The sequence below is a fragment of the Paroedura picta genome, chromosome 7 (assembly GCF_049243985.1).
Source record: "Paroedura picta isolate Pp20150507F chromosome 7, Ppicta_v3.0, whole genome shotgun sequence".
NCBI classification, from domain to species: Eukaryota; Metazoa; Chordata; class Lepidosauria; order Squamata; family Gekkonidae; genus Paroedura; species Paroedura picta.
Genome location: NC_135375.1, coordinates 67,225,821 through 67,252,712, shown reverse-complemented (window position 1 = coordinate 67,252,712; position 26,892 = coordinate 67,225,821). Strand labels below are relative to the sequence as shown.

The 26,892-nt window shown below is 42.1% G+C and overlaps 1 protein-coding gene across 5 annotated transcripts in view; it reads left to right on the top strand.

The window, feature by feature from the left end:
• The window catches only part of LOC143841050 (transducin-like enhancer protein 4), a 170,640-nt gene that overhangs the window by 88,499 nt on the left and 55,249 nt on the right, over positions 1-26,892 (top strand). For 3 of the 5 annotated variants that reach the window (XM_077344711.1, XM_077344713.1, XM_077344715.1), the window contains 2 exons: positions 10,472-10,676; positions 13,961-13,977. In XM_077344711.1, the coding sequence (XP_077200826.1) occupies positions 10,472-10,676; positions 13,961-13,977 (222 nt within the window). The remainder of the gene's footprint in view (positions 1-10,471; positions 10,677-13,960; positions 13,978-26,892) is intronic. The other 2 variants (XM_077344714.1, XM_077344712.1) reach the window with 1 other exon arrangement.

The following is a 26,892-nucleotide window of genomic DNA, read 5'->3' as shown; positions in this document are numbered from 1 at the left end:
GTTGTATAAATTAGTAATAGGCTGTGACCTCTGTGCAGCAATCACTTATTTTTCTGGCTTTTTATTATTTGATCAAAGGCTCTGCCTATATTAAGCCATGCTTGGAGCTTAAAGGCTGTAAAACAAATTGGCCACCTGCTGTATACTGCACATAAATTGTTATGGTGGAAAGGTAGAGGAAGAGCAGGCTGACTCTGTGGTGTGTTTGATTCACGTTGCCTTTGTTTGCATGTTATAGAAGTAGCAAGAGATGCTACATCTTATTTAATCACTGCATTTATTTGAGTATCAGTGTGCAAGATAGCCTGGCTCAAATGGTCTGCACGCTGTTGAAATACAATCCATTTTGGAGAGTTTGAATTAAATTATGAAGATTTCACTTAATGTAGCAGCTTATGTCCTTAATTATTCTTGCTGTATCTTAGCACATATTGTGAGGATTTTCACCCCTGAATCTGCATTATCAACTTTATGGTGGGGACTGCGGGGTAGAGTATTTCTCTTTCTGTGCTCTATGCATAGTAGACTTTATTTTATTTATTTTTTGAAAGTATTTATGCTGCCTGTCCATGAATCTGCCTGAGGCGGCTTACAAAATAACAATCAAAACTTAAATTATATTAAAACCCATTATTTAAAAAGCCCTAATATAAAAATGTAGATCATAAACCAACCATGGGCAGGTTAAAACAACTATTTCTAGGTTTCAGTCGTGTTTTTAAAGATGCCAGCCCCTTAATTAAAAGTCTGGGTCAACCAATTTTTTGACCTGGTAGCTAAAAGTAGGCAAGGCAAGGCAAGTGACATACAAGCCCTCAAAGGGAAAGGCCTTCCAGTACGGAAGAAAACCTTGTGTCTGGTTTCCACCTGCCTCAGTTCTGAAGTTGAAGGCACAGAGAGCAGAGCTTGTGAGTCAGATGCTGAACAGTATGGGAGGTTGGTGATCCTTCATGTACCCTGGGCCAAAGACATTTAGGACTTTGAAGGTAAGAACCAACACTTTGAATTGTGTATGGGAAAATAAATGGATACCCAGTGCAAATTCTTCAGCATCAAGTTGGAGACAAACCCTATATCCAGCCCCTGACCACAGCCTTGCTGCAGCATTTTGGAAAGCTGAAGTTTCCGGACTGTTTCATACATTCATTAAAATGTATTATTACAGTAATCTAATGGATGGATGGAATCAGAGTCTGGATCACTGTGGCCAGATTTCACTTTTTGATGAACAACCATAGCTGGTGTATCAGCTACATGCCACAAAGAAGATTTGGACCTCAAGCTATAGACAAGAATCCAGCATTACCCCAAACTAAAAACCTGTACCTTCAGAACAGGATGACTTCTTAGACCTCTAGTAGCTTTGTCATTGACCAGGATAGCCTCAGTCTTGTCTGTATTGAGATTCAGCTTATCAGCCCTCATCCATATTATTAATGTTTCTAGGTACATATTCAGGATGTCAATAGACCCACCTGATGCAACTGTTAAGCAGAAGTACATCTGAGTGGTATTCACATATTGGTGGCACTTTACTCCGCATCCCCTGATTACCTCTCCCAGTGACTTTATGTAGATGCCTCCCATGCTGTTGAACAAGATTGAGTTTCTTGGGACCCCTATAATAACTAGCATGGGACTGCATAGACGTTTCTGAGCACTGCTAGCCAGTCAAGTAACAGTAGAAACACTTGATTGATGCCATCAAACTCCACTTAGAGGACTAGGAAAATCAACAGGGACACCCCCCCCCCCAATCATTCTGTCAGCAAAGATCATCCATCAGTGTGACTAAGGCTGTTTCTGTCTGTCTCACACTTAGACCAGATTCCTGATTGAAATGGATAGTCTATCTTCTCGAAAACTGCCTGAAAGCATGGCCACTACCCGCTCATGCACCTTGCCCCAAAGGGGATTCTAACCAATAGGCAGTAGTTGTTCAGATCAGTGGGGTCCAGGGATCCCTTTAAGGGAGGGGTTGCACAACCACCTTTTTGAAAGTAGTTGAAACTACACCCTCATGCAATGGGACATTTATCTCCCGGACTCATTCAACTAACCAACCTGGCTCAATATCAACAGCCAAGAAGGGCAAAGTTCAGCATGGTGGGCTGAACATTTCTGAACAGTTTGTCCACTTCAATAGCCCTCACTGTTTTGGGTCAGCCAAGCACAGTTAATTCTGAAGAGGCAGAGGACTCTTCAGAAGAGAAATGGGCCTGTGAAACATAGATGAATGACATTTTGACATGAGATGGTACAAAAAAGGTGAGTGTGTGATTAACAGCCCAGAGACACCTGTATCCAGAGACACCTATATCAACCTGCAAGAAAAGGGTCACCAAGTTCAAGCCACAGGCTAAAGGCTCTCTGGCTTTTGCTTCTGGCAAGAAATGGTCTGTAATTACCCAACACAGAGGAATGGACCATCATAGATACCTTAGGAGTCTTAGTTAGCTGACAAGTTGGTCCTAATCCAGGCCCAACCCTCCCCTCTCCCCCATGTAGCCAATTCCATGTACTTACCCATGTTTCTAGGGTAAGTTAGTCACAGGTACAAACTTTCTACTAGACTTCAAAGATAGCTGTTCAAAGTGTATCTTCATATCTTGGCACAAGTCAACGAAAAGACTCTCTGAGCCACCATAAAACTAAAACAGGAATAATGCAGATGGTTTGGGCTAGTTATAATGGTGCATTCTTTAGTTTGAAAGGTACACATGCTAAAAATAAGGAAGCACAAGTTTTTTTTTTTTTTAATCTCATGGCCTGTTTTTAGAGCCTCAATTGTAGAGTGGAAGGGAAACATGAAGTAATGTAACAGGTTTTATTTGACTTCTGTCAGCATCGGCCCACACAACATAGGGGGAAAACACAGTTACATGTTACTGTGGTTAAGAAGATGGGAAAGAAAATAATCTATTTTCTTGCCCGGTCAACAGATACATGCATGCATAAACTTTACTGAGCTGGATTGAAATTTCAAGGGAAAATCAATTTTCTCTTGCAGATGCTTTTTAATGATATTCTACTTTGGAAACCTGTGGCTTGAGAGCAAAGCTATGTATGCTATCCTGGAATCTGCCCTACTTATCTTGAGAAACTGGGCGTGGCTTTGGACAGATGCAAGTTACATCATCTTTCCAAATTTTTCACGATGCTTCTAGTTCTTTTTTCTGATATTCCTCATGATGAGGCGGTTGGTATCATGATCCTCAGAGAACAGCCTGTCTTAAGAATGTTGTGCAGCTTTTGGAACTATCTACTGCCACCAGCAACCTGGTGGTCCAGTTGCTATGTAGGCTTCTGAGATGGGCAGATCTGTGTGTCTTTACCCTCAGGCTTCGGAAGTAAATTACTACCTGCCTTCTGACTACAGACCTTTTTCAAATGTGAGCCTCTTTGTGACAAAGCAAGGTTACCGAAATAATGAATATAGTGAGCAGTGGTTAAGCCCCTCTGAGGCATCATTTTCTATGAGGAACATGGAACACCTGTCTTCTGGCAGCCCATTAGCAACAGAGCAAAATTCTCATCTTTACTTTGATTAATGGTGCTTGTGAACCCATATTAAAGAAAACTAAATCCCATTAAAGAAAGTTGCAGCTTAGTGTACAGGAAGGATAACTGGAAAAGTCAAGGAAAAAAAGATGAGACCAAGCCATTTAAACAGAGTTAAGGCAGACCAATGTGGGAAGGCATCTTCCCCATCACTGTATTGTAACCAGTTCACCTGATGAAGCTGATGATTCTTGAGGAGCATCTCCAAAGGAGGAGTTGGATGAGTGTTCATAGTTCCTAAAGTAGCCCTTCTGGTCAGGAATAGTGAGCACGGTTTTTATTATTTTTAATGGACTGGATGTATTGATCAGAATTCTCCCAATTGCTTACATTTCTCATATCCAACATTAGAACGAATGCTTCTGGCCTCTTTTAGGAAGGAGTTAAGGGGAATGAAGTGTGCTTAAAGTAAGATAAATGGTTCTTAACCAGCATTTTAATTTTGCTTTATTATGTATTTTAAGTTAATATTTTTAGTCATGTGTCATGCATTTTAATGCCCCCATGCATATTGTCTCCTATTCCACCCCCTTGCTTATTAACGGATGGTCATTTTCCTTTATTTTCTTTTTTAATGCAATGTGATTTTCGTAGCAGTAATAATGTGAATATTTTTAAATTGATTCTTGCCTCTGTTTTGGGGGGCATTTTGGAAAGGAAGTACATAGAGCATGCATGTGGGTTGAGATACAAAGTGAGGTCTGTGAGAGATTAATTTGTCAGTTAACATTAGAAATGTCTCAGGGTTGGAGGAGGATGTTAGGGCTGTTTGGATAATGGCAATGAGCTTTCAGAGTCTATAAGGGGAAAAGTGCTAGATTACTCTGGCATGGGCAGTGCTTGGACTATATCCAGCAGAAACTTGAATCCTGTCCAGGAAAATAGGCTTCTGAATGTGCTGACTCTAACAAGAGAACATTAGAAGTTAATTTGTCCATGGTGTTTAAGCACATTGTGCTTTTAATTTGATCCTTTTTAGATATGTAGGGAGGAGATCTCAGTTTGCCATCAATAGATGAGATCTTGCTGGTGGGAAAGGGCAATGAAATCAATGTTAAGGGTCATTTTTTTCACATCCCCCTTCTTAAAATTTAAAGTCAGATTGATTCTCACTTTATTTTTGCCCAAGTACAAAAAAATTAATCAAACACAAGATATTGGCACCTCTTGCCAACTGCCAAGGACTCATATATGTCATTTTTGGTGTGTTCCTTTAAAATACTCTGATTCAATCATGAGGGCTGGGCTGGGCTGCTATTTCTTGGAATTTTAAAGGCACGATGGCACATTTTACATTGAATCATAGAGTTGGTCATCTAGTCTAACCCCCTGCACAATGCAGGAACTCTCAATTAACTGCCTACCCACAGTGATCCCAATTTCTTGCCCACATGATCTGCCACACACACACCAAAAATCTCCAGAATCCAGCCTGGCCCGGAGGAAATTCACCTACAGTGGCCATCAGCAATTCCCTGGGCATGCAGGTAAGGGCCACAAGAGACAAACACTAGCACATCCCTTCCTGCCCACCAATCACAATCTGTGAGCATAAAACAGCTATCTAGCGTCTGCTTAAAAACTTCCAAAGAAGGAGAGCCTACCATCTCCCGAGGAAGCCTGTTCCACTGAGGAACCATTCTGTCAGGAACTTCTTCTGGATGTTTAGCCCAAAATTCTTTTGAATTAATTTCAACACATTGGTTCTGATCTGACCCTCTGGGGCAAAAGAAAACAACTCTGCTCCATCTTCTATATCAGTGGTCCCCAACCTTTTTATCACCGTGGACCGGTCAACGCTTGACAATTTTACTGAGGCCTGGGGGGGGGGGGGTAGCCTTTTGCTGAGGGACGTCACTGCCGCCTGAGCCCCTGCTCTGCTTTCTTTCCTGCCAGCGCCCCTGACTTCCCGCTGCCCGCCGGAGGGTGCTGCCAGCAGCAGCTGCGCAGTGCCACACCAAGGAGGAGCAGCAGAGTGGCAGGGCAGCCACTCTGGCGGCAGAATGGCAGGGCAGTCCCTGAGGCAGCAGCTGGGGAGGAGGACAAGGAGGAGCCGCGACCCAGTACCGACTGATCCACAGACCGGGACCGGTCTCAGTCTCCAGACTGGGATGGTCCCTGGACCGGGGGTTGGGGACCTCTGTTCTATATGACAGCTCTTCAAGTATTTGAAGATGATTATCATATGGCCTCTTGGTCATCTTTTCTCTATGCTAAACAGACCAACGGATTTCCGTATCAAAGTTAGGATCTCCCATTCTTTATCACTCTTTGCATCCAGAAAACAAATGTGTAAATCCCCCCCCCCAATTTTTCACCTATTTTTTTCAATTTCCTTTGCTTCAAAATAACAGCAAGGAAGGCCCCAAGAAGTACATCGACTGATCAACTGGTTATGATTTTGTATATAGACAGATTAGCAACTTAAATTAACATGTGATGCTCCTGAAACTATGTGACACTATATTCTATTATATATTCTATTATGGGCTACTTCCATGCCGATCTCATTTGCAACAGTTGAATTGGTACACTGGAATACTGGGGAACAGGCATGATTTCTACTGTGTTACATTGTTTTAGTCAATGATCACTGGCTGTGCACACATGTCTGTTCCTGAAGTAATCAGAATTTTTCAGGGGCATTTGAGCAAGACCCCATCGGGAACATGCTGGCCACACAAGCTTTCCAACATAGTGTGCTGTTCCCTTTATTGCCCCATATCTTCTCATGTTGTGTTACTTTGCTTGTAGTGGGTGGGATGGGGCCAGACTGCAGGAAAGCCTCATATTCTTGCACCAATCTTAGTGTAGCTATGGGGTCCACACAATCTTAGATTGCATTAAATTAGAAAAAATTATAGTCACATCAATGGAGGTTTGTCCTGGCATTCTTTAGGTTCACGAGTTAGGGAAGAGAATTAAAGACAGCTGTAAATATTGAGAATTCCCCTCTCATTGTCCTGTTCCTCATAACATTTGGAAAGATTCACTGGCTGTGTTATAGAAAGAGTGTAAGGAGATTTTTCTAGCCTTTTCTAGTTATGGATATCACTTCTACCGTATAAGCTGGAGTTTGGTTTTGGGGAGAGAAGTCTTAACTAGGGATGGGCATGAACCACAGTAATGTGGTTCAGTTCATGAATCAAGCCATGAACCTAGTGGGCTCCAATACAAACCCAAACCAAGTTTGTGCCTGACACAACTGAGCTGCGGGAACAGTCTGCTCCTGTGGCTCTTATTTTGACTCTAAACAGCTGAGCTGCAGGAACTGGCAACTCAGCTGATTAACCAGAAGTAGCTGAGCTATGGGGACAGTCAGCTCTTCACAAACTGCCAAGAAACAGTCAAAATTTGTGATAGAATCATAGAGTTGAAAGGGGCCATACAGGCCATCTAGTCCAACCCTCTGCTCATCGCAGGATCTGCCCAAAGCATCCTAAAGCATCCAAGAAAAGTATGTATCCAACCTTTGCTTGAAGACTGCCAGTGAGGGGGAGCTCACCACCTCCTTAGGCAGCCTATTCCTCTGCTGAACTACTCTGACTGTGAAAAACTTTTTCCTGATATCTAGCCTATATCGTTGTACTTGTAGTTTAAACCCATTACTGTGCGTCCTTTCCTCTGCAGCCAACGGAAACAGCATCCAGCCCTCCTCCAAATTACAACCTTTCAAATACTTAAGGCTATCATGTCCCCTCTCAACCTCCTTTTCTCCAGGCTGAACATTCCCAAGTCCCTCAACCTATCTTCATAGGGCTTGGTCCCTTGGCCCCAGATCATCCTCGTCGCTCTCCTCTGTACCCTTTCAATTTTATCTACGTCCTTCTTGAAGTGAGGCCTCCAGAACTGCACACAGTACTCCAGGTGTGGTCTGACCAGTGCCGTATACAATGGGACTATGACATCTTGTGATGATTCTTAAGTTCCTGAACATCCCAAACCATGAACCCGTCAGAATGCATGGTGAACTTTTGGTCATCAACTGGTTCATGCCCATTCCTAGTCTTAATCTCTCTGTGGAGGATTGTACATATCTTTAGTTGAAGGCCTATCCTGGGGGCCCTGACTGAGGTTCATAACCTTGTACTTTGGTGTTATGTTTACATCTGTGGCAAATTAATACTTCCCTACCATAGCTGGTGGAAGCTGGGAAAAGATTGAATTGTTGGGTCACACTTTTATTTTATATATAAGTAAACCTGTTGTAGCTTAAGGTTAGCTTGTGAGAAGCCAAATAAAGGTTAATGTTGAATTTTGGGCCTGATACACCTTGGCTGGCTAAAAGGTTAATTTTAGTTTAAATAGGAATCAGATGTTGACTATTCTTTCCAAAGCTTTAGAAGTGCTTTGTTCTGATTAGTTGTAAATTGTAAATAAAATCACTCTTGTGTTTGGGTTCAATTCAATGACAAGGTGAACGTTAATTATATATACCTTTATAGATAATGAATTTTACTGAGCGGTAACATTAACAAAAGGTATAGAGTTGCAATTGAGAAAACAAGCAGGGAACAGTCTTTAAAGGAGACCTTTAGCTTTTTGTTCTAATCACATTAGAAAATTCGAAGGGCCATTCCACACATTAAAAAAAACAGTGTTTGGCCAGTGCAATGGCGTAATGCTAAAAAAACCCTTGCCTCCTGGAATTCCTCACCTGCTGGCTCCTCTGTTGCCATCTTGCACTTGCTGCCATTTTCCACACCTGCTTGAAATGGTGGAAGAGGGGAACGCACTAGACATGCTCCTCTCTTTTGCCTGTCAATCAAGACAGGCAGCCAATCACCTTTCTTGGTTTTTGGCAGCCAATCACAAAGGGACTGTGATGCCAGCTAATTTTTTTAAATGATACTTATTCGTTTAAACGCATATGCATCTATTCATAGACGCATAGGGCTCCTTTCATTGCAAGCCCTCTTGCAATCCAGAGTCTTGAAGTTGTAAACAAATTGGGGGGGGGGGCATTTGTATTTTTTTTTTTGGTGGAGAAGAGGCATGCTTTATGGGAAAATTGGTGGAGAAAAGCTTATTTTGTGCTCTGCCTGGGAGATAGTGCATCTATTCGTTGCTCTGGGCAGTTAAAAAAAGAAATCCCTATTCAGGGTTAAGAGAGAGGGAGGGAAGGCTCAAGGGCAGGCACAGGATCTGGAGATCTCATTACTTCAGCCACTTTGGTAATGCGAGTGTCTTGCTGGCTGCTCTCATCCTGCTAGCCCAACATGGCAGGGGGAATCCAGTTTTGCAGATTCCCTTGCAAGCACTTTAAAATGGAGGATGTAACTGCCGGTTTGCTGCTGTAATGCTGGATGTTTACGACATCGTGCGAAACACCAAAAATATTGTGTTTGCAAAGGATAAGACTCTCACTTTTTAAATCGGGTGTGGAATGGCCCTAAGTATGAAGAAGAGAAAGCAAATGGTAAAAGATTTGCATTTGTTTGAGGGGGGAGATTGTGCTGGTGGTGAAAGTGAAAGTTGATTTCAGAGTCAGTTTGAATTCACTGTAAGGGGGGAAATTGGTCTGTTTTCTGGTGCATGTGTGAAGTGAAACAGTTCCTATTGGGATAGATTGAGCATGGCACATTTCCTCCCTCTCCACCTCCCTCTACCTCCTCAACCCCCCTCCCTTCTCATTCAACAGCATCAACAAACCATCTACCCCACAATGGTTAGTATAGCAGAAAGCTTGATGCAGCCTGGGCTGAGGTCAAGCACTCCAATTCTAACCTCTCAAGGGCTTTCTGTATGTGTTGCCAGTGTACTGGTAAAAATGACTTTAAACTCTTGTCAGTGCAGTTACTGGTGCATGCATCACAGTCCCACTCAAATAAACCTGTCACAACACAGAGTCAGCAGCTAGAGAAGAGTACAAGGGCAGGCCTCTAGCTTTTCATTCGAGCATCACTAAACGTGCACAGAGTGCCCAATTATTTCAGCATTATTGAGCAAGCCTACAGGAGGACCCAAGCCTTGCTACATTAGATTTTCTTTAGTAATTTGCTCAAGTACCGCTGAGGACACTTAAAGGACTTAAAACGGTGGCTGCAACCAGTTTCCTTTTCTGGATTGTTAATTCAGGTTTCCTCTTTCAAATTAACTCTCGCTGCATGCTGTGCGGCAGCTCTGGGAAAACTGTTTAACGCTAATTTTCTCAATTTTCAGCTTTCTTTCTTTAAAAAAGCTTTATTGCTGCATTTATAGTTAGCTCATATGTTTTGATTAGACATGTGTATCTGTGTGTAACTGCTCCAGAAGTTTAATGCTGGAGGAGCTATGTGAATTTTTTGATCTTATTAACATTGCAGTAAAAATGAGTCTTAATAAAGTCTTTATGTTGTGCAACTTCTCCCCCATTTTGGCCCCACATTGAGCACCTGATCTGTGTGTTAGCTTCCAAACAATAAACAGTTGTTCACTTAATTGAAGAGAAACTGTTACATTCATCTGGCATTGTCACCTATAAATGAGTTTGGTGAGTGGTTAGAAATGCGGACTTATAATCTGGCAAGCCGAGTTTGATTCCCACTTCCCCACATGCAGCCAGCTGAGTGACCTTGGGCTCGCCATGGCACTGATAAAACTTCTGACCGAGCAGTGATATCAGGGCTCTCTCAGCCTCACTCACCTCACAGTGTGTCTGTTGTGGGGAGAGGAAAGGGAAGGCGATTGTAAGCCGCTTTGAGTCTCCTTCGGGTAGAGAAAAGCGGCATATAAGAACCAACTCTTCTTCTTTTTCTATACCATTTTTAACTGGTCCAGTTTTTCCTGATGGATTAATATACTGAAAGAAAGGCTGTTGATTGGTTGACAGGCCTTGAAAATACGCAAGTACAATCCAGCACATGATTAGCCGGGTTTAAAGGACAGCTTTCTTGGAACAAATTCAATATCTATGTTTGATTTTTCACAGCAGCAGCAACTCCAGGCTCAGCATTTATCACATGGTCATGGTCTCCCAGTGCCTCTCACTCCACATCCTTCAGGATTGCAACCACCAGCCATCCCACCCATCGGCAGCAGTGCTGGCCTTCTAGCTTTGTCGAGTGCCCTTGGGGGACAGTCCCACCTCCCGATTAAAGATGAAAAGAAGCATCATGATAATGATCACCAAAGAGGTATGAGATCCTTCATTGATCTAAGCGTGGGGGGGGGGTTGTGCCTCATTTGAATGTACAGGATGGAGTGGGTAGCAGAAGATTTGCATAGTTTCCAAAGGACAAGCATTTTGGATTCTTGGGCAACTCAGAACATATCTGTCATGCCCTTGCTTCTTTAAATGTGCAAGAATGGCATAGTTAGAAAGGTCTCTGTGGTAGGATTTGGAAATTACTGCAGAGCCTGATATGCAAGGACCATGATTCAGTAACTGTGCAATTTGGTCCATCTTGGGAGGAAATAAAGTTTGGCTCTTTTCTTGCACCAAAAACTACTCAGTTACACCTAGATTATTTACTGCTTATCTGCAGTTACTGTAGTTAGAGAACTGGTTGTACTGTTTACCATTGCAGTAAAATTAATATACGTGCAGGTAATTATTTCAGTGGTTCTCAAACTTTTGTATCTTACGTCCCACCAAGTACTCTCTCAAAGAACCTGAATCCTTTATAATACAAATACAAAGCCCCTTTTTCCAAGGAGGGTAATTATATGTTTATAGGCATTCTGTTGTTATATTTATTACTAGGGGCAAAGCCCGTTGTATCCAGGAATACAACGAGCTCTAGAACTTGTTATTGGAAAGAGGTAAGGGAAGAGTTGTCCACTCTGTAAGGGCATGGGGTTGAATTTGTGTGTTGTGTGGGAGGTTGTGGTGGCGTGGTGACAAATGAGGGTGTGGGTGTAGAGAGATGGGTGTCAAGAATCTGTGGCTTGGAATGTTCGTTGAGTGTGGGAGAGGACTGGCCTTTGGGAATTGTGGCATAATGGTTAAAGATGAGCTTTCAAGAGCCATGTCTTCAGAAATGTGAAGGGAATATCAGACTGGAGACTCTTGTTAGGTTCTTAGGAGGAGATTACAAGGCAACCAATTTCTCCCAGTTCTGCATTCAATGTCATTTCCCTTCTTGTGAGAATCAGGCCACAGACACCAATATGTCTCCCTGTCCTAATGGGGTAGTCACAGTACACAGGTGTAGGCCCTGCTCCTTCTGTCTCCATTTTTTTATAGTTGATAAATTGTTCAGACCAGGGTCAGTCAACCTCCAGGTGGAGCCTGGAGATCTCCTGGAATTGCTCCTCATCTCTAGACTATAAAGATCAGCTCCCCAGGCAAAAATGGCTGCTTTGGAAGGGGTGACATTGTAGCATTGAGGTTTAGGGATACCAGCCTCCAGGTGGGGTCTGAGAATTCCCTGGAAGTACAGCTCATTTCCAGGAAGTTAGGCTGAAGGGAAAGCTTTCTCCCCTCACATGCATCCCTTCAAAAGGAATGCACGTCGTCCCAGACAGCCCTTGGTTGCTTGGCTGGTGATCTCTGCCCTTCTGAAGCCTGAGGCATATTGCTGGCAACTACAGTCCATGTTGTTGTCTGCAAGGCCAAATTGTTGCCTAATAAAATGGATCACATGGTTTCCCCAAAGCCTCACTGTCTACTTTCCTGTAAAGCTAACTCTACTTGAAATTCTGGGCCACTTATGCCTTTGAGTTCATAGAACCTTCTTGGCAAATACTGTTTTTTTATTTACCAGGCCAAGCTTTAAAAAAGTCACTTTAGTCCTCATGTCTCTCCAGCCATTTACTTGTTCATTATTTTCAGTTTCAAGTTGTAAATATTCTTTATTTAGATCTTCCTGCACTTTCCAGACTTGCAGGACTGATGCTGGTCTGTCTGCCTGCGCCCCAAAATACAAACAGTTGCTGGTAAGGGCTGGCAAAGCCCATAGCTCAGGAGGGACACACCCACGCAGCTCCACCCCAACTGCAGTCTGCAAGCCTCTATCATCGTTTCTAGATCACTGCTCATCTCTAAATTATAATGATTAGTTATGCAGGCAAAAATGGCTACTTTGAAGGCCGGACTCTGAGGCATTGTACGATTTTGAAGTCCCACCTCAAAACCTCCAGCAATGTTTCCAACCCAAGGGTACCCAGCCTCCAGATGGGGCCAGGAGTTCCTGGAATTACAGCTCATCTGCAGACTATAAATATCAGCTCCCCAGGCAGAAAGGGCTGCTTTGGAGTTTGAACAGGTTTGTTGTGGAGAAGAACCATTGAAGGCCTCCCACGCAGGGTGTTGTTGAGTTGAAACACTTGAGGCCTACTGCACAGGCCTAACTGTCACGTCCAACAACTTCCCTTACTTTGCCTTAGACCACTGATGAAGCTGGCAGGTGGCTGGCAGGTGGCTTCAGGCCTGCTGTGAATGAGCCTCTAACAGCCCCTGACTGAAGCGAGGGAGGCACTTCCTTCCGTTAGCCACACAAAGGAGTTTATGGGAGGGACTTGTGCTTTCCTTTTGAGAAGGGGAAAAGCTTTCCCCTTCTGCCTAACAGTTGGCTGACAGAAAAGTCCTTTCTCACTTAAAGTACTGCTGTGGCAGCCTCACTGCTGGAGGGAAGAAACAGCCAAGCCATGTGTATTTCTTCTGCACAACTCTCTGCAGATGTTAGGCCTACTGCACAGGGTTACTGTGTGCAGATGAAACGGGAGGCAAATGAACCTCCACAACAGCAGACATTGGACTGGGAGTTGTGCCGGGAGGCCCTCACGCCTCCTCTGTGAGGTGGCTTGAGGGCTTCCCGGACTAAGAGGGGAAGAAGGCCACACCCCCCCCAAGCCAGCTTACTGTGTCCCTGTCAACAGCCAGGAGCAAACTGGCTGCGAGCTTGCCAGATTGCCCCTGGTTGGGCTGGGGGGGGGGGCTGTGTTACCTCCCTGTTGGTCCCAAGTTAAAACTGGCCCCACCCATTCTCCGCCCACCTAGGCCTTAGCTTTTTATATTACACAGCGAAGCTGTTCCAGATGTGTGAAAAGTTTTAAGAACAGGGAAAAAATGCAAAAACCTAGTGGATAAGCCTTGATAAGTAAGATTGACAGGAAGCAGCACATCCAAGAAACCTCCTTGTGGGCAGGGGGAACAAAGGATTAGAAGAAACACCAGTGTTACTACTAGCATACCAAAAATCCACAGATGGATTAGCTATGGCAGGTAGGGTCAGTGGGAGATGGTATGTCAGACTTGTGGGTGGTCCTAGGGATCCAGGATAAGTCAATTCGCAGTAACTGTTATGAAAATACTATGTTCCATCTAAACTCCTCTTGAGTCCCACTGGAATGGCAGCATTATGTAATGGGATGACTGCATATTTTTGCAATGGGAAGAAATGTGTAAGCGTTATGTAAATTAATTACTATATTTTTGTTTTTACCTTTCCTTGTGTTGCTGCTGTTCTACGTGAAGACAGAGACTCTATAAAGGTAAGATTCGATTTCACAGGTAGTCGCCTCAACCACTTTCAGTGTTTTTTATTACAGTTGTACTAACAAGTAAGAATGTTGTGCTAATTGTTGCTAGTCAGTGACATTCATATTAACTGACATTGTGAGCAGCAGATTCTTCCAATGGTGTGTTATAAAGACAGTTTATAATAATATGAATCAACCAGTGAATATTACTTAAATTCACATTCTTGTGGCCTAATTCCTCAGATTCAGAATCTCATAATAAAACAGGACAAACAGAGATTAGATGGTATATGCAGGACAACGTTTAAAGAAATTTTGTGTGGAAGGCAAAACAACACTTGCAGGATTTTCCTGAGTTTATAATTCTCAAGTAACCCTGAGCCTTCGGGGAGGGCAGTATATATATATATAAGAAATATAATAAATATAATAAATGATATTCTACTTTATACTTCTTTGGAGCAGGATGTGGTGGAAAGGATACACAGTGGGCCTCTCTCCCATCTGTTAAACTGTTATCGGAAGTGACTCTTGTAACTTGAGTCTAGTACTGGATTTTTTTGGGGAAACATAATGCTTATGCCCAGTACTTTGATAAAGGTAAAGGTAAAGGTATCCCCTGTGCAAGCACTGGGTCATGTTCACAAAACAACCTTGGCATGACTCCCTCTAGCGTTTTCATGGCAGACTCAATACGGAGTGGTTTGCCAGTGCCTTCCCCAGTCATTACCGTTTACCACCCAGGAAGCTGGGTACTCATTTTACTGACCTCGGAAGGATGGAAGGCTGCGTCAACCTTGAGCCAGTTGCTGGGATTGAACTCCAGACTGCATGTCTGCTGCCTTACCACTCTGCGCCGCAAGAGGCTCTTGTGTTTTGATATTTTAAGGCAAATAAGCATAGGGAAACATGGCCTTAATATCCTTGGATCTCAGAGGCTAACTAAATGTGAATGTGAATCAAGCAAAAGCTGAAGGACAGGGGTACTTTTAATTGCACCTTTCAACAATGCTCCTGGGTATGGTATGAGCTGGTGTTTAGTTCTGGTTAGCTTGTCAAACTAGGTCACCTAAGTTCAAATCCCAGTTCAGCCACAAAACACACGGGGTGATTTAGGTTTGGTTACATACACAGGTTGGTCTACCTCAGGGTTCTTGCTTAGATAAAACAAAGGAGTTTCATGATCTGGAGATGCAAGGTATTTTGAAATTCACCTGGGTTCTCTGGTACCCTGAGAGCTGTTTATGTTTCCAGGGATGACAGCCATAAAATGCACCAGTATGTCATAAGTGCAGAGATGTGTTTCTGCAAATAGATAACCATTTGTTTTACCTGTCAGAATGGGCAATATTAGTACCTCTGGTAAAATATGATCTGGGTACTATGATGTGGGATGGATGCCATTAGTTGTTATTAATATTTAGATTTATTACCTGCTGCTATTGCACAGTGTCTCCCAGCAGGTTACAATAAACAATAAAAACCCAATCCTTATCCATGGTTCCTCTATATATTTTTGAAACAGGGGTGGAACGTATCTGGCTATCTGAGCTGGAATAGGGCCAATCAGGGTGCAGCCAGCATGTTTAAAATGTCCTGCTTTGGGAGTGGTCTTAAGACTGAACCTACTGTAGTCTTGAGCTGGACCTGCTCCTGGCTTTGTTATAGCACAACAGAGTGAATTGACCTTGTTCTTGTCAGTTTCACAGTTACCCTCAGGGTGTCTAATAACAGCTGCAAAATGACAAGAACTGTCAGTTTCCCATCTGCAGTAATTTTCACTGTGTTCAACAGAGGTGGTAGAACTACCTTTCAGCAGGCTGAAAAGTCAGAACTGAATCAATTTACACTTGGTTCAAGTTTCCACACAAAAAGTCCTAGAAACTTGCAGCTCCTTTTAGGCAACCTTTTAGAATCCGTGTAAACCAGTGTCAGCCCTCTGGTATCTTCACCTTTGAAGTCAAAGTGGTTAGGTTTATTATGCCCAGTTTCTTTTCTTTTTAAAAAAAATTATTTATTTATTTATTTTTATTTTTATATACCGCCACTCAGGACAGGTCATCTCGTTGCAGTTCACAAAACAAGCTTTAAAATTACATTATACAATTTAGGAGCCACTTTCTTCCTGATCTGTGTTATCTTATGACTAGTTCCTCTGACTGGGCCCTGCTTTTTGAATACGTTAGCTTTTTGAAGGCATATTTTTGGATACAGGAAATAACATGTATGTACTCATGGTGCTGTCAGACCATTGATTAATATCAATATTGTCTACCTTGACGGGTAATGGTCTCCATATAGAGATCTTTCATATCACCCACTACTTGATCCTTTTAACTGGAATGTTAAGGGTTTAAACCTGGGACTCTCAACATACAGTGCAGGTGCTCTTCAAATGAGCCATGTCTCTGCACAGATCTTGTGGAATTTCTTTCCTGGGCTCAGTCTGTGTTGGCCCTCAGGAAACTATCAAACACTCTTTCAAATGTTAGCTGGCTTTGGGAGCTGTCAGCTTTTATGGATTCAGGAATTTCTTCATCCTCCACAACAGACACCCTATGAGGTAGGTGAGGCTGAAAGAGCTCTGAGAGATACTGCTCTGTGAAAATGCCACTATTAGGACTGTGACCAGCCCAAGGCCACCCAACTGGATGCCTGTGGAGGAGCTGGGATTCAAATCCAGCTCCTCAGATTAGAAGCCACCACTCTTAACCACTACACCACTACTTCATCTGGAAGGCAGAGTATAAGTTGCAAAATGAATAGAAATGTATGGGAATTGCATTCATTCATCTAGTATTTCCCATGAGCATACCGCCATTTTATAAAATCTGTTTAGCATTGTGCCATCAGTCTCAGTGCCTTTTTATCTCTTCCTTGGGTATATGCAAGCCTGATGCATGGGTCATGGCTGAATTCTTGTGACATATCATACAGGTGCAGATTGCTGGCCAGGATAGCTGCTAATGGTCCTTGCAGGGGCTTGACAAGCCTTTTGTTTTGCTGCCTGCCTGGGACTACAGGCTTGCTTGAGCAGCTATCAGGTGGTTTGCAACAAATGACTGGGTGGGGGGAATACATCAGATTAGATAGATCACAACTTTTGCCGTTATGGAAGAGGATGGTGGTTTGTGCGTAATAACAATGTCTGCTTCATATGAACATGCTGTTTTTTTCTTTTAATATTTATAACGTTCTTTATTATGAGCTCAAACTCTGTTGCAGCCTTTATTTAGGGGAAATAGACATTCCTTTTTATTTTATATATATTTTGTGAACAGCAAGACTGCACACTTTTGAGATCTAGTCCTAAGAAAGTCCTGTGGACTGTAAATGTGTGTAAACATGAATGTGTATTAGTGCTGTATTTTGCTGCAATGTTTAAAGAAACAGAAGGAAAGTCATTAGAGATATGACAAACCAAATGTCATTTTTCAGTAGAGGAGACCATTTTAACTGCTGTTATTTGGGGCTTACTTTTCCTAAATCATTAAGTATGCATCTGGGATGGCAGCTCAAAAGGTGCAACTCTTTTGCACTAACTGATAGATGGTGATGGCTATAAATATTTGTCTTGTACAGTTATTGAGTTGCTGGTAGGATTGTGTCAGAATCTAGGGCTTGTTGCCAGCTTTGCGAGGTGAAATAGTTTGCTAATTTCCTTAAATGTTACCTGTGATGCCCAAAGAAGCAGTTAGTTGCTTGTTCTATTGATCTGGCCTGTCCTAAGTGGCTCCTGGTTAAGAGAGGCTTTTTATGATTGTCTGCTGTATGACTTGAGATGGTTTTTATCAGCCAGAACGTGCCAGTTGCCAGCAGCGGAAGACTGCGTGCTTGTATGAAATAATTTATTCATGCAAGGTAATGCTCCTTAACATTTAACAGGTAATGAACGTGACATAAATTTCCTCCTTGCTTTTAATTTTTCCCTTTCCTGTTCTAATGTGCAAACAGGCAGCTCTGGTGCTCTAAATAATAAGTAATTTTTGGCCATCTGTCAAAAGGAAATTTCAATACTAATTTAAATTAATGGTGCCTGAAATTTTTTATAGCTCCTCTAAAAGCCTCTAATGTGCAGAAAATTCTGAATCTGCTGGTAGTAATTAGTGTACCATGTAATGAGGATGTGGGCAACGTTATGTAGCCCCAGTGTAACGTTTTGATATGGTAGCAAAAGTTTGATTTATACAAGGTTGTGGCTGGGTTTAATTGTGAGAGACGCTTTCAAGTGTTTTCTTGAAGATACAGATTATTAAGCAGGGCAGATTTTAGAATAGCTCATAAAATGTAAATTTAAGTGTCGCTGTAAGAATGAGATAATTAAGGTAACCAACTCATTGGTGTGGATAGAAAAGAAATATATCCAATTGTATTTATTTTTATTCCCATTTTTGAAAGGTTCTGTCGCTATTCCACGTAGTGTAGATTTCATCATTCTGCCGCCTTTATTTTTCGTCATAACTACACTGGCTCAATTCTTCCTCTCTCTGTTCCTAGATTAAATGATACATTAAATCTATAGGCCTTAAACATCAACTATGCCAAGTCCAAAATGATGGTCTTTAGGAAAAAGCCTCATAAGTTTTAATGGACCGTAGATGGAATCCCTGTAGATCAAGGCATCACCTTCAAATATCTGTCCTGGAGAAGACAATTACCAGATCTACAGTTTTAAAACCAATAGGTGCTATTTTGAAATTCTATTACACAAAAAGAGATTTTGTAATTGATCCAGCTTTTAAGCTATATTAAAGTAAGGCTATCTCTCAAGTCATATATATATGGTTTAGAAGTTTGGGGTTGGAATGATTGCCTGTTTGGAATCTATCAGCAAAATTTTTAAAGAAGAATTCTAGCTCTACCTAGAGGGGGTACCCCTGAAGGTTCAAAGTGAGAAGAACCTGGTTTGCCCTCAATTAGAAGAACTGTTTTTATACCCCATTTTCACTGCCTGAAAGTGTCTCAAAACAGCTTACAATCACATTCCCTTCCCCTCCCCACAACAGACACCACGTGAGGTAGGTAGATCTGAGAGAGCTCTGAGAGTACTGTGACTCACCCAAGGTCACCTAGCTGGCTTCATGTGGCAGAGTGGGGAATCAAATCCTGTTCTCCAGACTAGAGAGAAAGGAAAAGGACTGGCACCAGCAGTCTACTTTGCAGGCATTGTTATAAAATGATGTTGCTAAATTATGCTTACCCAGGTAACCTGCTATATTAATAACATCCACCATTGATACTCTCTACCAGCTGACACCCAGAGTGTCTTCACTCCCAACATTTGTGACTGGGTGTTTAAGTGTGATCCTGCAACAGACAGTCAATTTCCCTATCCAAATTCTCTCCAGGTTTCAAACTGAATCAAAGGGACCATGTTAGAACTAGGGAATAGAGATTTTGTTCGCTTTATCTGGAGAAAAAAAAACCACCCAAATCAATGCTGATTCAGAAGGGTTGTGTGTTATTTTTTGGATATGTAGATGGAGGCCACAAGTTATTAGATATTTGATAGCAAGGTATTTGAAAGCAGCCAATATGTGGACCAATGACTTTCCAGCTTTAGCTTGCTGGCAGTTATCTCAGGACCACGAATCTTTGTAAAGAAGTCCAGTGTTAGTCATACTTTTTTGCGGTGGGTTTGTTTTTCCCTGGATCTTTAGCGGACGGGGGGGGGGGGACTTATTTCAGTTTAATTAGGAACTTGTGTTGGTTTGGTAATATACAATTAATTGATCACTTGCCTTTGGATGTGTAAGCTGTGAGGAATGTAACAAGTGCTATAATTCCAGAAAATGTTGTAATTGTGAAACAGATGAATAAATACTGGAGTGGGGGGTCAGAACCGTTCCGCGGATGGTAGAATGTGAACGGGTAGCTGATGTGATTGTGCAAGACAGCCTTGCTTGTTGCACTCTCATCTAATGCAAAACCAAAAAGGGAAACTGAAACCTAACCTAACCAGAAAAGTTGGTAACCCAAAGGTTGAGTTGCAAAAATAATTTTAAAAAATGTTTACAAATATTTATTTCATAAAGTACGCTGACTCAACATATTAAAAACATAGTCATCATAACTGAAAAACAACAGTGCACTGTCATCTAGACATTGCTGAAGTGAAACAAGTATTCTTCGTCTATCTTAAATAGTTAATATTTAACATTGTTCTTTACAATACCCTCCTTTTTTCACAAGTATTTTACTCATCTAGGTATGTTATAAATACATCAGTTGCTCTGTTGAACTCATTCTCAGTTTTTTGTGATTTTTAATTATAATGAAGGCATTAATTCAGCATTTTTAAAAAGATTTTTTTGTTATGTCTTGATGATCTTGCTCACTGTATGTATCTTTTACTTCTTGTGATTTCTGTGATGAAAACTATTATCCAGTATCTTCTACCTACCCTACTTGAGTTGTTTTATATAGCCTTGTAAAATTTCCATTGCTTGTTTTAGCAATTGAATGGTTCAGAGTAACTTAACTTGTTTTTTTTTACCCAGATATTTTACTCATCCAGGAGGCAAACATTTTGCATGGCTTGTACATTCTCACACTGAGCTGTATTTTCAGAATACTTTTGTGGGAACAGTTCATGACTCTAAGGGCCTTGGGCCTTGTTCTTACTGAGCTGATAAAACTACCTGGGCTGTCCAACTCAAACTGTAAGCAGAGGGTCACATGATTGAATGAGCCTCTGACAAAAAAAATCCTTCCATGTAAAAACTAGCCATTGTGCTTAACGGGCATAGCCTGGCCTTCTCCCCGTTATGCCAGTTTTGTAAAGGAACTTTTTTTCCAGTGGATGGTCATTCTTTATGCATTCTGTGGAGGATGTTGCAAAACACAAAACAAAAAATGTGTTTTTCTATTGAGTGAAATGTGGTTCAGTCCCAAATCTCTCAGTCTAGTTCATCAGTCTCAGAAAAATATTGGGGAAGAAATTGCAGGACTGTGTGCCTTGTGATTTCCCCAGCTGTCGTATAGTTTTACTATCACAATTAGTTTTTTATGGGATGATATTAAGAAATGCTACATTGTATTCATAGTGAACAAAAAGGGCATGGAAACAGCACACATACATTTCAGTTTCAAAATATCTAGCTGAAGGGTTAGGGCAAGAGGAAAATTGCTGTGGATCAAACTTCATCGTATCTTTATGCCTGCGTTCTCTGTCTCCTTCCTCAACACTACTCAACACGGCAATGCAGGGTTGCCAGCCTACTGATGGGGCCTGAAGTTATCCTAGAACTATAACACCTGACTACAAGACTACAGAATTCAGTTCCCCTGGAGGAACTAGCAACTTCAGAGGGTGGGTTATATGGCATTACATTGACCTCCTTCCTCTCCAGGTGTCAACTGAAATGCTACCAGAGTAGTGAGAAATTGCAGAGGCACTGAAGCAGCATTCAGGTCCTCTCTCCATGTAAAAATCTAGCATGTTGAAAAGATAGGCTCTGTCCTTCCCTCCTTCCAAGAAGTATATTTTGGTATGAAAAGAGCATTCTAAGGTAAAAAGGTAAAGGTATCCCCTGTGCAAGCACCGGGTCATGTCTGACCCTTAGGGTGACGCCCTCCAGCGTTTTCATGTCAGACTCAATACGGGGTGGTTTACCAGTGCCTTCCCCAGTCATTACTGTTTACCCCCCAGCAAGCTGGGTACTCATTTTACCGACCTCGGAAGGATGGAAGGCTGAGTCAACCTTGAACCGGCTGCTGGGATTGATCTCCCAGCCTCATGGACAGAGCTTTCAGACTGCTCCCTTACCACTCTGTGCCACAAGAGGCTCCTATTCTAAGGTTGAGTTATGCAATTTTTTTTTGTATGGCTTCCTGGGTGACCTAGGCTGACTCTCCAGGCTTGTATATCAGTTAGCACTTTATTTTGTCAGCATTTGATCTAGCCACAGAGATACATACAACAATCATCTCTTGGCTAGATTACTGTTACTCACTTTATGCAGGGCTACCCCTTGAAGGTGCTCCAGAAACTTCAACTGATCCAAAATGCAGCAGCATGGGTTCTAACTTAGGACCAAATGGAGAGAATGTATCCAACTGGCTACATTGGCTCCAGATTGAGGACCAGATATGGTTCAAGATTTTGGTTATTATCTTCAGAGCCCTAAATTATCTAGGACTATCCTTCCCTATATATACCTCCAAGAGAGTTATTGTCTAGTGACCAAAATGTATTGAGGATCCCTGGCCTCGACCAGGGCCTTTTCAGCCTTCTCCCCCACCTGCTAGAATGTTTTGCCAAATAAGATCACAACCCTGTTGGCTATTTGCATGGCCTCTTTGCATGCTGGCCTCTTTGCATGAAACCCACAAATTGATATCTACTGAACCTTGCTTTTCCCTAGAAATAGAAGAGGTTCCAGATGGAAATGGCACCATGTATTTTAAATTACTGTAATGTTATTTTAAATGTTATTCTACCTAAATTATATATTATATATTGCATGTCTTTGAATTTTGTGAGTTGCTCTGAGTCATAGGGAAGCATAGCTTAGCGTTAGATGAGTAAACCTGGGGAACAAAAGTTGGTCAGGATATTAGGTTTGTCTTCCTTAACTCCTTTAAGATTCCTTAGGAAGATTTCCCCAGAGAGAGAGAGAGAGAGAGAGAGAGAGAGATAGGGAAGAGCTACAGAAGACTGCCTTTTCCCAGTCAGACACAGATTGAGGGAGACAGCCAGGCACTGCAGAGGAACAGAAGATACTGACGGAGCCACCAAGGAAGAAGAATCTCAAGGCTTCCTTGGAGAAGAGATCGTGGTTCCAGCAGAAAGCCTCCAAGGTGAAGAGACCATTTCTCATACCTAAAGCTTTAGGAAGGAGAATAGTGGTGGTAGTGGTCGTAGCCAGACTGTATCCAGTGCTGTCACCTCAAGATCTTCCCAAGATTTCAGGTGCAAACTGTCTCACTGCAGGAATGGAGAAGATGCTGAGGGAATGCCACAGGAAGACCATGGAGCCAGCAACCCCTAGCAGTGAGCTCCAGGAAACAGGACAACATTATGTGGCCCTATCTCCCTCCCAATACCAAATTGAAAGCAGGCATCTACCTGTGGGGAAGTGGGAAAATTTCTCTGATGGTTGCATCATGAGAGCCACCACGATGACATCAACTGTGTGTTGATGATCCAGGCATCTGGAGCCCACAACATGGCACCACCACATGTACTTCTAACATGGTGCTATACATTGTAGGCCCCAACATGGCACTGCTCTAAGGCAGTATCCACAGCTTCCCCAACAGTTACCAAGATGCCACACCCTTTTATCTGGCTGCTGCAGACCCATTGTCCCAAACCAACATCGTAGCAATGGCTCAGTACCCAGTTCTCTATGCTGTGGTTCCCAGATGGCCCTGGCAGCCTTTTCCCAGTCAATGTACATACCAGCAGATGTGGAGAGAAGGCAGAACTCTGATGTCTTGTACTCGGACCCTCATGAAGTACCTCAAATAACTTTATTATAAATGTTTAAAGTCAGGGTTGTCATGACAGAGATTGGAGGGCAAGGACATGAGGGGAAGCATGGTATCACATGCACCATATTCACTTCTGGGAAAACCTGGAAGTGACCTCATGCCACTCTAGCAATCACTGGAAACTACAAGATAAAACCACAGAGCTTCTGGTGATTCCTAGAGCTACCATGATGTCATTTCCAGGTTTCCCTCAGAAGTCATGTCATGCTGTATGCAAAGGAATTTTTTTTTCTCCCATCACCAACCCGAGCAGAGGCAAGCAATGAGGGGCTGCTTGCAGGAGGCCTTCCGCCATAGTGGAAGGCCCTGAAACCGTAATACAAGTTTGAACTAAATTGCTCACTGAAGCGGCTATACCCCTTTGAATGGTAGATCTAAATCCATATGACTGAAACATTGAAACCTACCTTGAAAGTTTCTTCTCTTCAGTGAAATCATCCAACTGGTTAGGCTCTGCGTGCTCTGGTAGAGCTATGCAATTTGTTTTCTGTGGCTTCCTGGGTGACCTATTATTATTAATTTGATTTATAGCCCACCATTCCCAGCCAAGCTGGCTCCTGGCGGGTTCCACATTTAAAATCCCACAATAAAACCCCAATAAAATAAATTATCCCACCCTGGGACAAAATAACCTTCCTCCCTACTCCTCTACTCTGCAACTTCCCAACTCCCTGCCTCAGGGGACAGATAGTAACAGATGGTAATCAGGGAGTAACAAAGGAGAGACAGAATCTGTCCAGTGGCTTAATCAAGTATAAGTAGATAAAAAGTCTCTTATCTCATTTATTTAGACTTTGACTCTGCCAAAACGGTCTCTAGATTCATTTGTTTTCCGTTTTCAGCCTTGACTCTGCATTATACAAGAGCATTTGCCTCATTATATTCAAACATTAACAAGGACGGACTCATTGCCACTGACGAAAGCCAGACTGAAAACGGAAAACAAATGAATCTAGAGACCGTTTTGGCAGATTCTGTCTCTCCTTTGTTACAATTTTGGAATCATCCACTTTTTTTGTGCGGTAATCAGGGAGTAGCAGTTGTTCTAGCCGTTCCAGGGGGAGGGCCTAGGTCTAATTGCCCTGGCATCATCCAAAGACCTGGAGGAAGAGCTCCGTCTTGCAGGCCCCGTGGAACTGAGAAAGCTTCATCAGAGCCCTCAATTCTACATGGAACTCATTCCATCAGGTGAGGGCCAGGACCAGGACCAGGACCAAAAACAAATTGCATAGCTCTACCAGAGCACGCAGAGCCTAACCAGTTTGGATGATTTCACTGAAGAGAAGAAACTTTCAAGGTAGGTTTCAATGTTTCAGTCATATGGATTTAGATCTACCATTCAAAGGGGTATAGCTGCTTCAGTGAGCAATTTAGTTCAAACTTGTATTACGGTTTCAGGGCCTTCCACTATGGCGGAAGGCCTCCTGCAAGCAGCCCCTCATTGCTTGCCTCTGCTCGGGTTGGTGATGGGAGAAAAAAAAATTCCTTTGCATACAGCATGACATGACTTCTGAGGGAAACCTGGAAATGACATCATGGTAGCTCTAGGAATCACCAGAAGCTCTGTGGTTTTATCTTGTAGTTTCCAGTGATTGCTAGAGTGGCATGAGGTCACTTCCAGGTTTTCCCAGAAGTGAATATGGTACATGTGATACCATGCTTCCCCTCATGTCCTTGCCCTCCAATCTCTGTCATGACAACCCTGACTTTAAACATTTATAATAAAGTTATTTGAGGTACTTCATGAGGGTCCGAGTACAAGACATCAGAGTTCTGTGATCAAGTCTCCCATGATATGCTTTAAGTATTAGAAAGCAGCTACTGGGACAATATTTGGTTTGGAGTTGTTGCACTGAGGAGGGTGGATTCATTGTTTATTCAATGCCACTTTTCCCATAGAAATCTTGCAAGTTATTATTAGATCCAGTAGGGGGGGGGAACTGGTATTTTTGTTGTATCTATCATTTATTTATAAGAATAAGGGGGAATTAAGCTCCTTCCCCAGCAGAATGGCTCCGGTCTAGATTGGTCTCTCATTTGGCTGATTTTTTAAGATTCAAAAATTCCCCATGAGATGCGAATTCACATTTCTTACAGTGTATCGGCTGACCTCAGTTGTGATCCACTGATTCAGAAAGCATTGTCTTCAGATACATATTTTTGATTTGTCATCTTCTCACTTCCTCTGGGGACATTACAGTTTCAATGAGATACTGGTTGTACTGATAATGTACTATTCAGTTGTCCTTCAAATGATTTAGTTGGTTGGTTTTGCGCATCTATTCCATTCCAATATGAAATAATTTGCTCCAAGTTTTTCATTGGTTTATGAACTCATGGCTTGAAGATGATTCTAAGGCACATGACTTATCTCCTATGTTTGAGTTGTTTTTCTTCTCAGGCACCTTGTAGATTTAGTTCTTCTGCTGTCTAAGGCACATGCATCATTGAGGGGATGGCCATGCCTTATTCCTCAGGTAGGAGATCCAGGGTAGATTTGATGGGATTTTGATCCTTCCTGGTCGTGCAATGCAAAGAAGGATTTTATGATGCAGTTTTAAAGTTATAACAGTTTCAGAGTCAACATATGAATTGATCTAAATTTCAAGAAAGATGTGTCCTCCCCCCCCTTTTGTATATTCCTTCACTATAAATTGTGGGTAAATAGTTGTTAAGACCATGCCAGATGGAATCCTGACTTGAGTTAATGTTTTGATTTTATATCGCTCTAGAGGACAAATATGTGAATCATAAAATTACTTTAAAAACATTTTGTGGATATGAAGCAATTGTTGCAATCTTTCAAGGAAATTAAGTTGCTATTTTTTCACCTTTTATTGCTTGATTCTTTTAATTAAACTAAATAAATACATGCACCTTGGATGAACCATTGTGTATAGCAATTTTGGAAATTCTGTGTTTTCTTAAGCAACGTTTGGCCTTTTGAAGCACAAAATAAAATTGGAAATGCTAATGTTTTTTTCAGCCAACTAAGGGAAGAAAATAAAAATGTCACCATGGTAACAAAGCTGCTTTCTAGATGGTTTCCTAAGATATGCCTGAACTAGAAGCAGATGTCTGATTTGAGAATCTTGCCTCCTTCAATGTAAACAAATAACTTCTAGGCAGGTGTTGGAAATAATATGGAAATCCTATTAAGGGGCCCCTGAGTTCCTGTCAGTCAGGAAGCCCCTGCCACAAAAGGGCTAGTTGTCTGAAGAAAAGAGACAGAGTAAATTCTCATTAGGCTTTAGCTTTCCCAGGAAATGATTGTGTCTGCATGTTATTTGTCCTGTGAATCTGAATGTAAACTGTTTTCTTCTATTGATCTATTCTGCTCGTCCTGCCCACCCCCCATCCCACTCTCTTTTTGGATTAACACTTGATATGTGTTGCTGCTCTAAATTGTAACATTTGTGATTATAATCC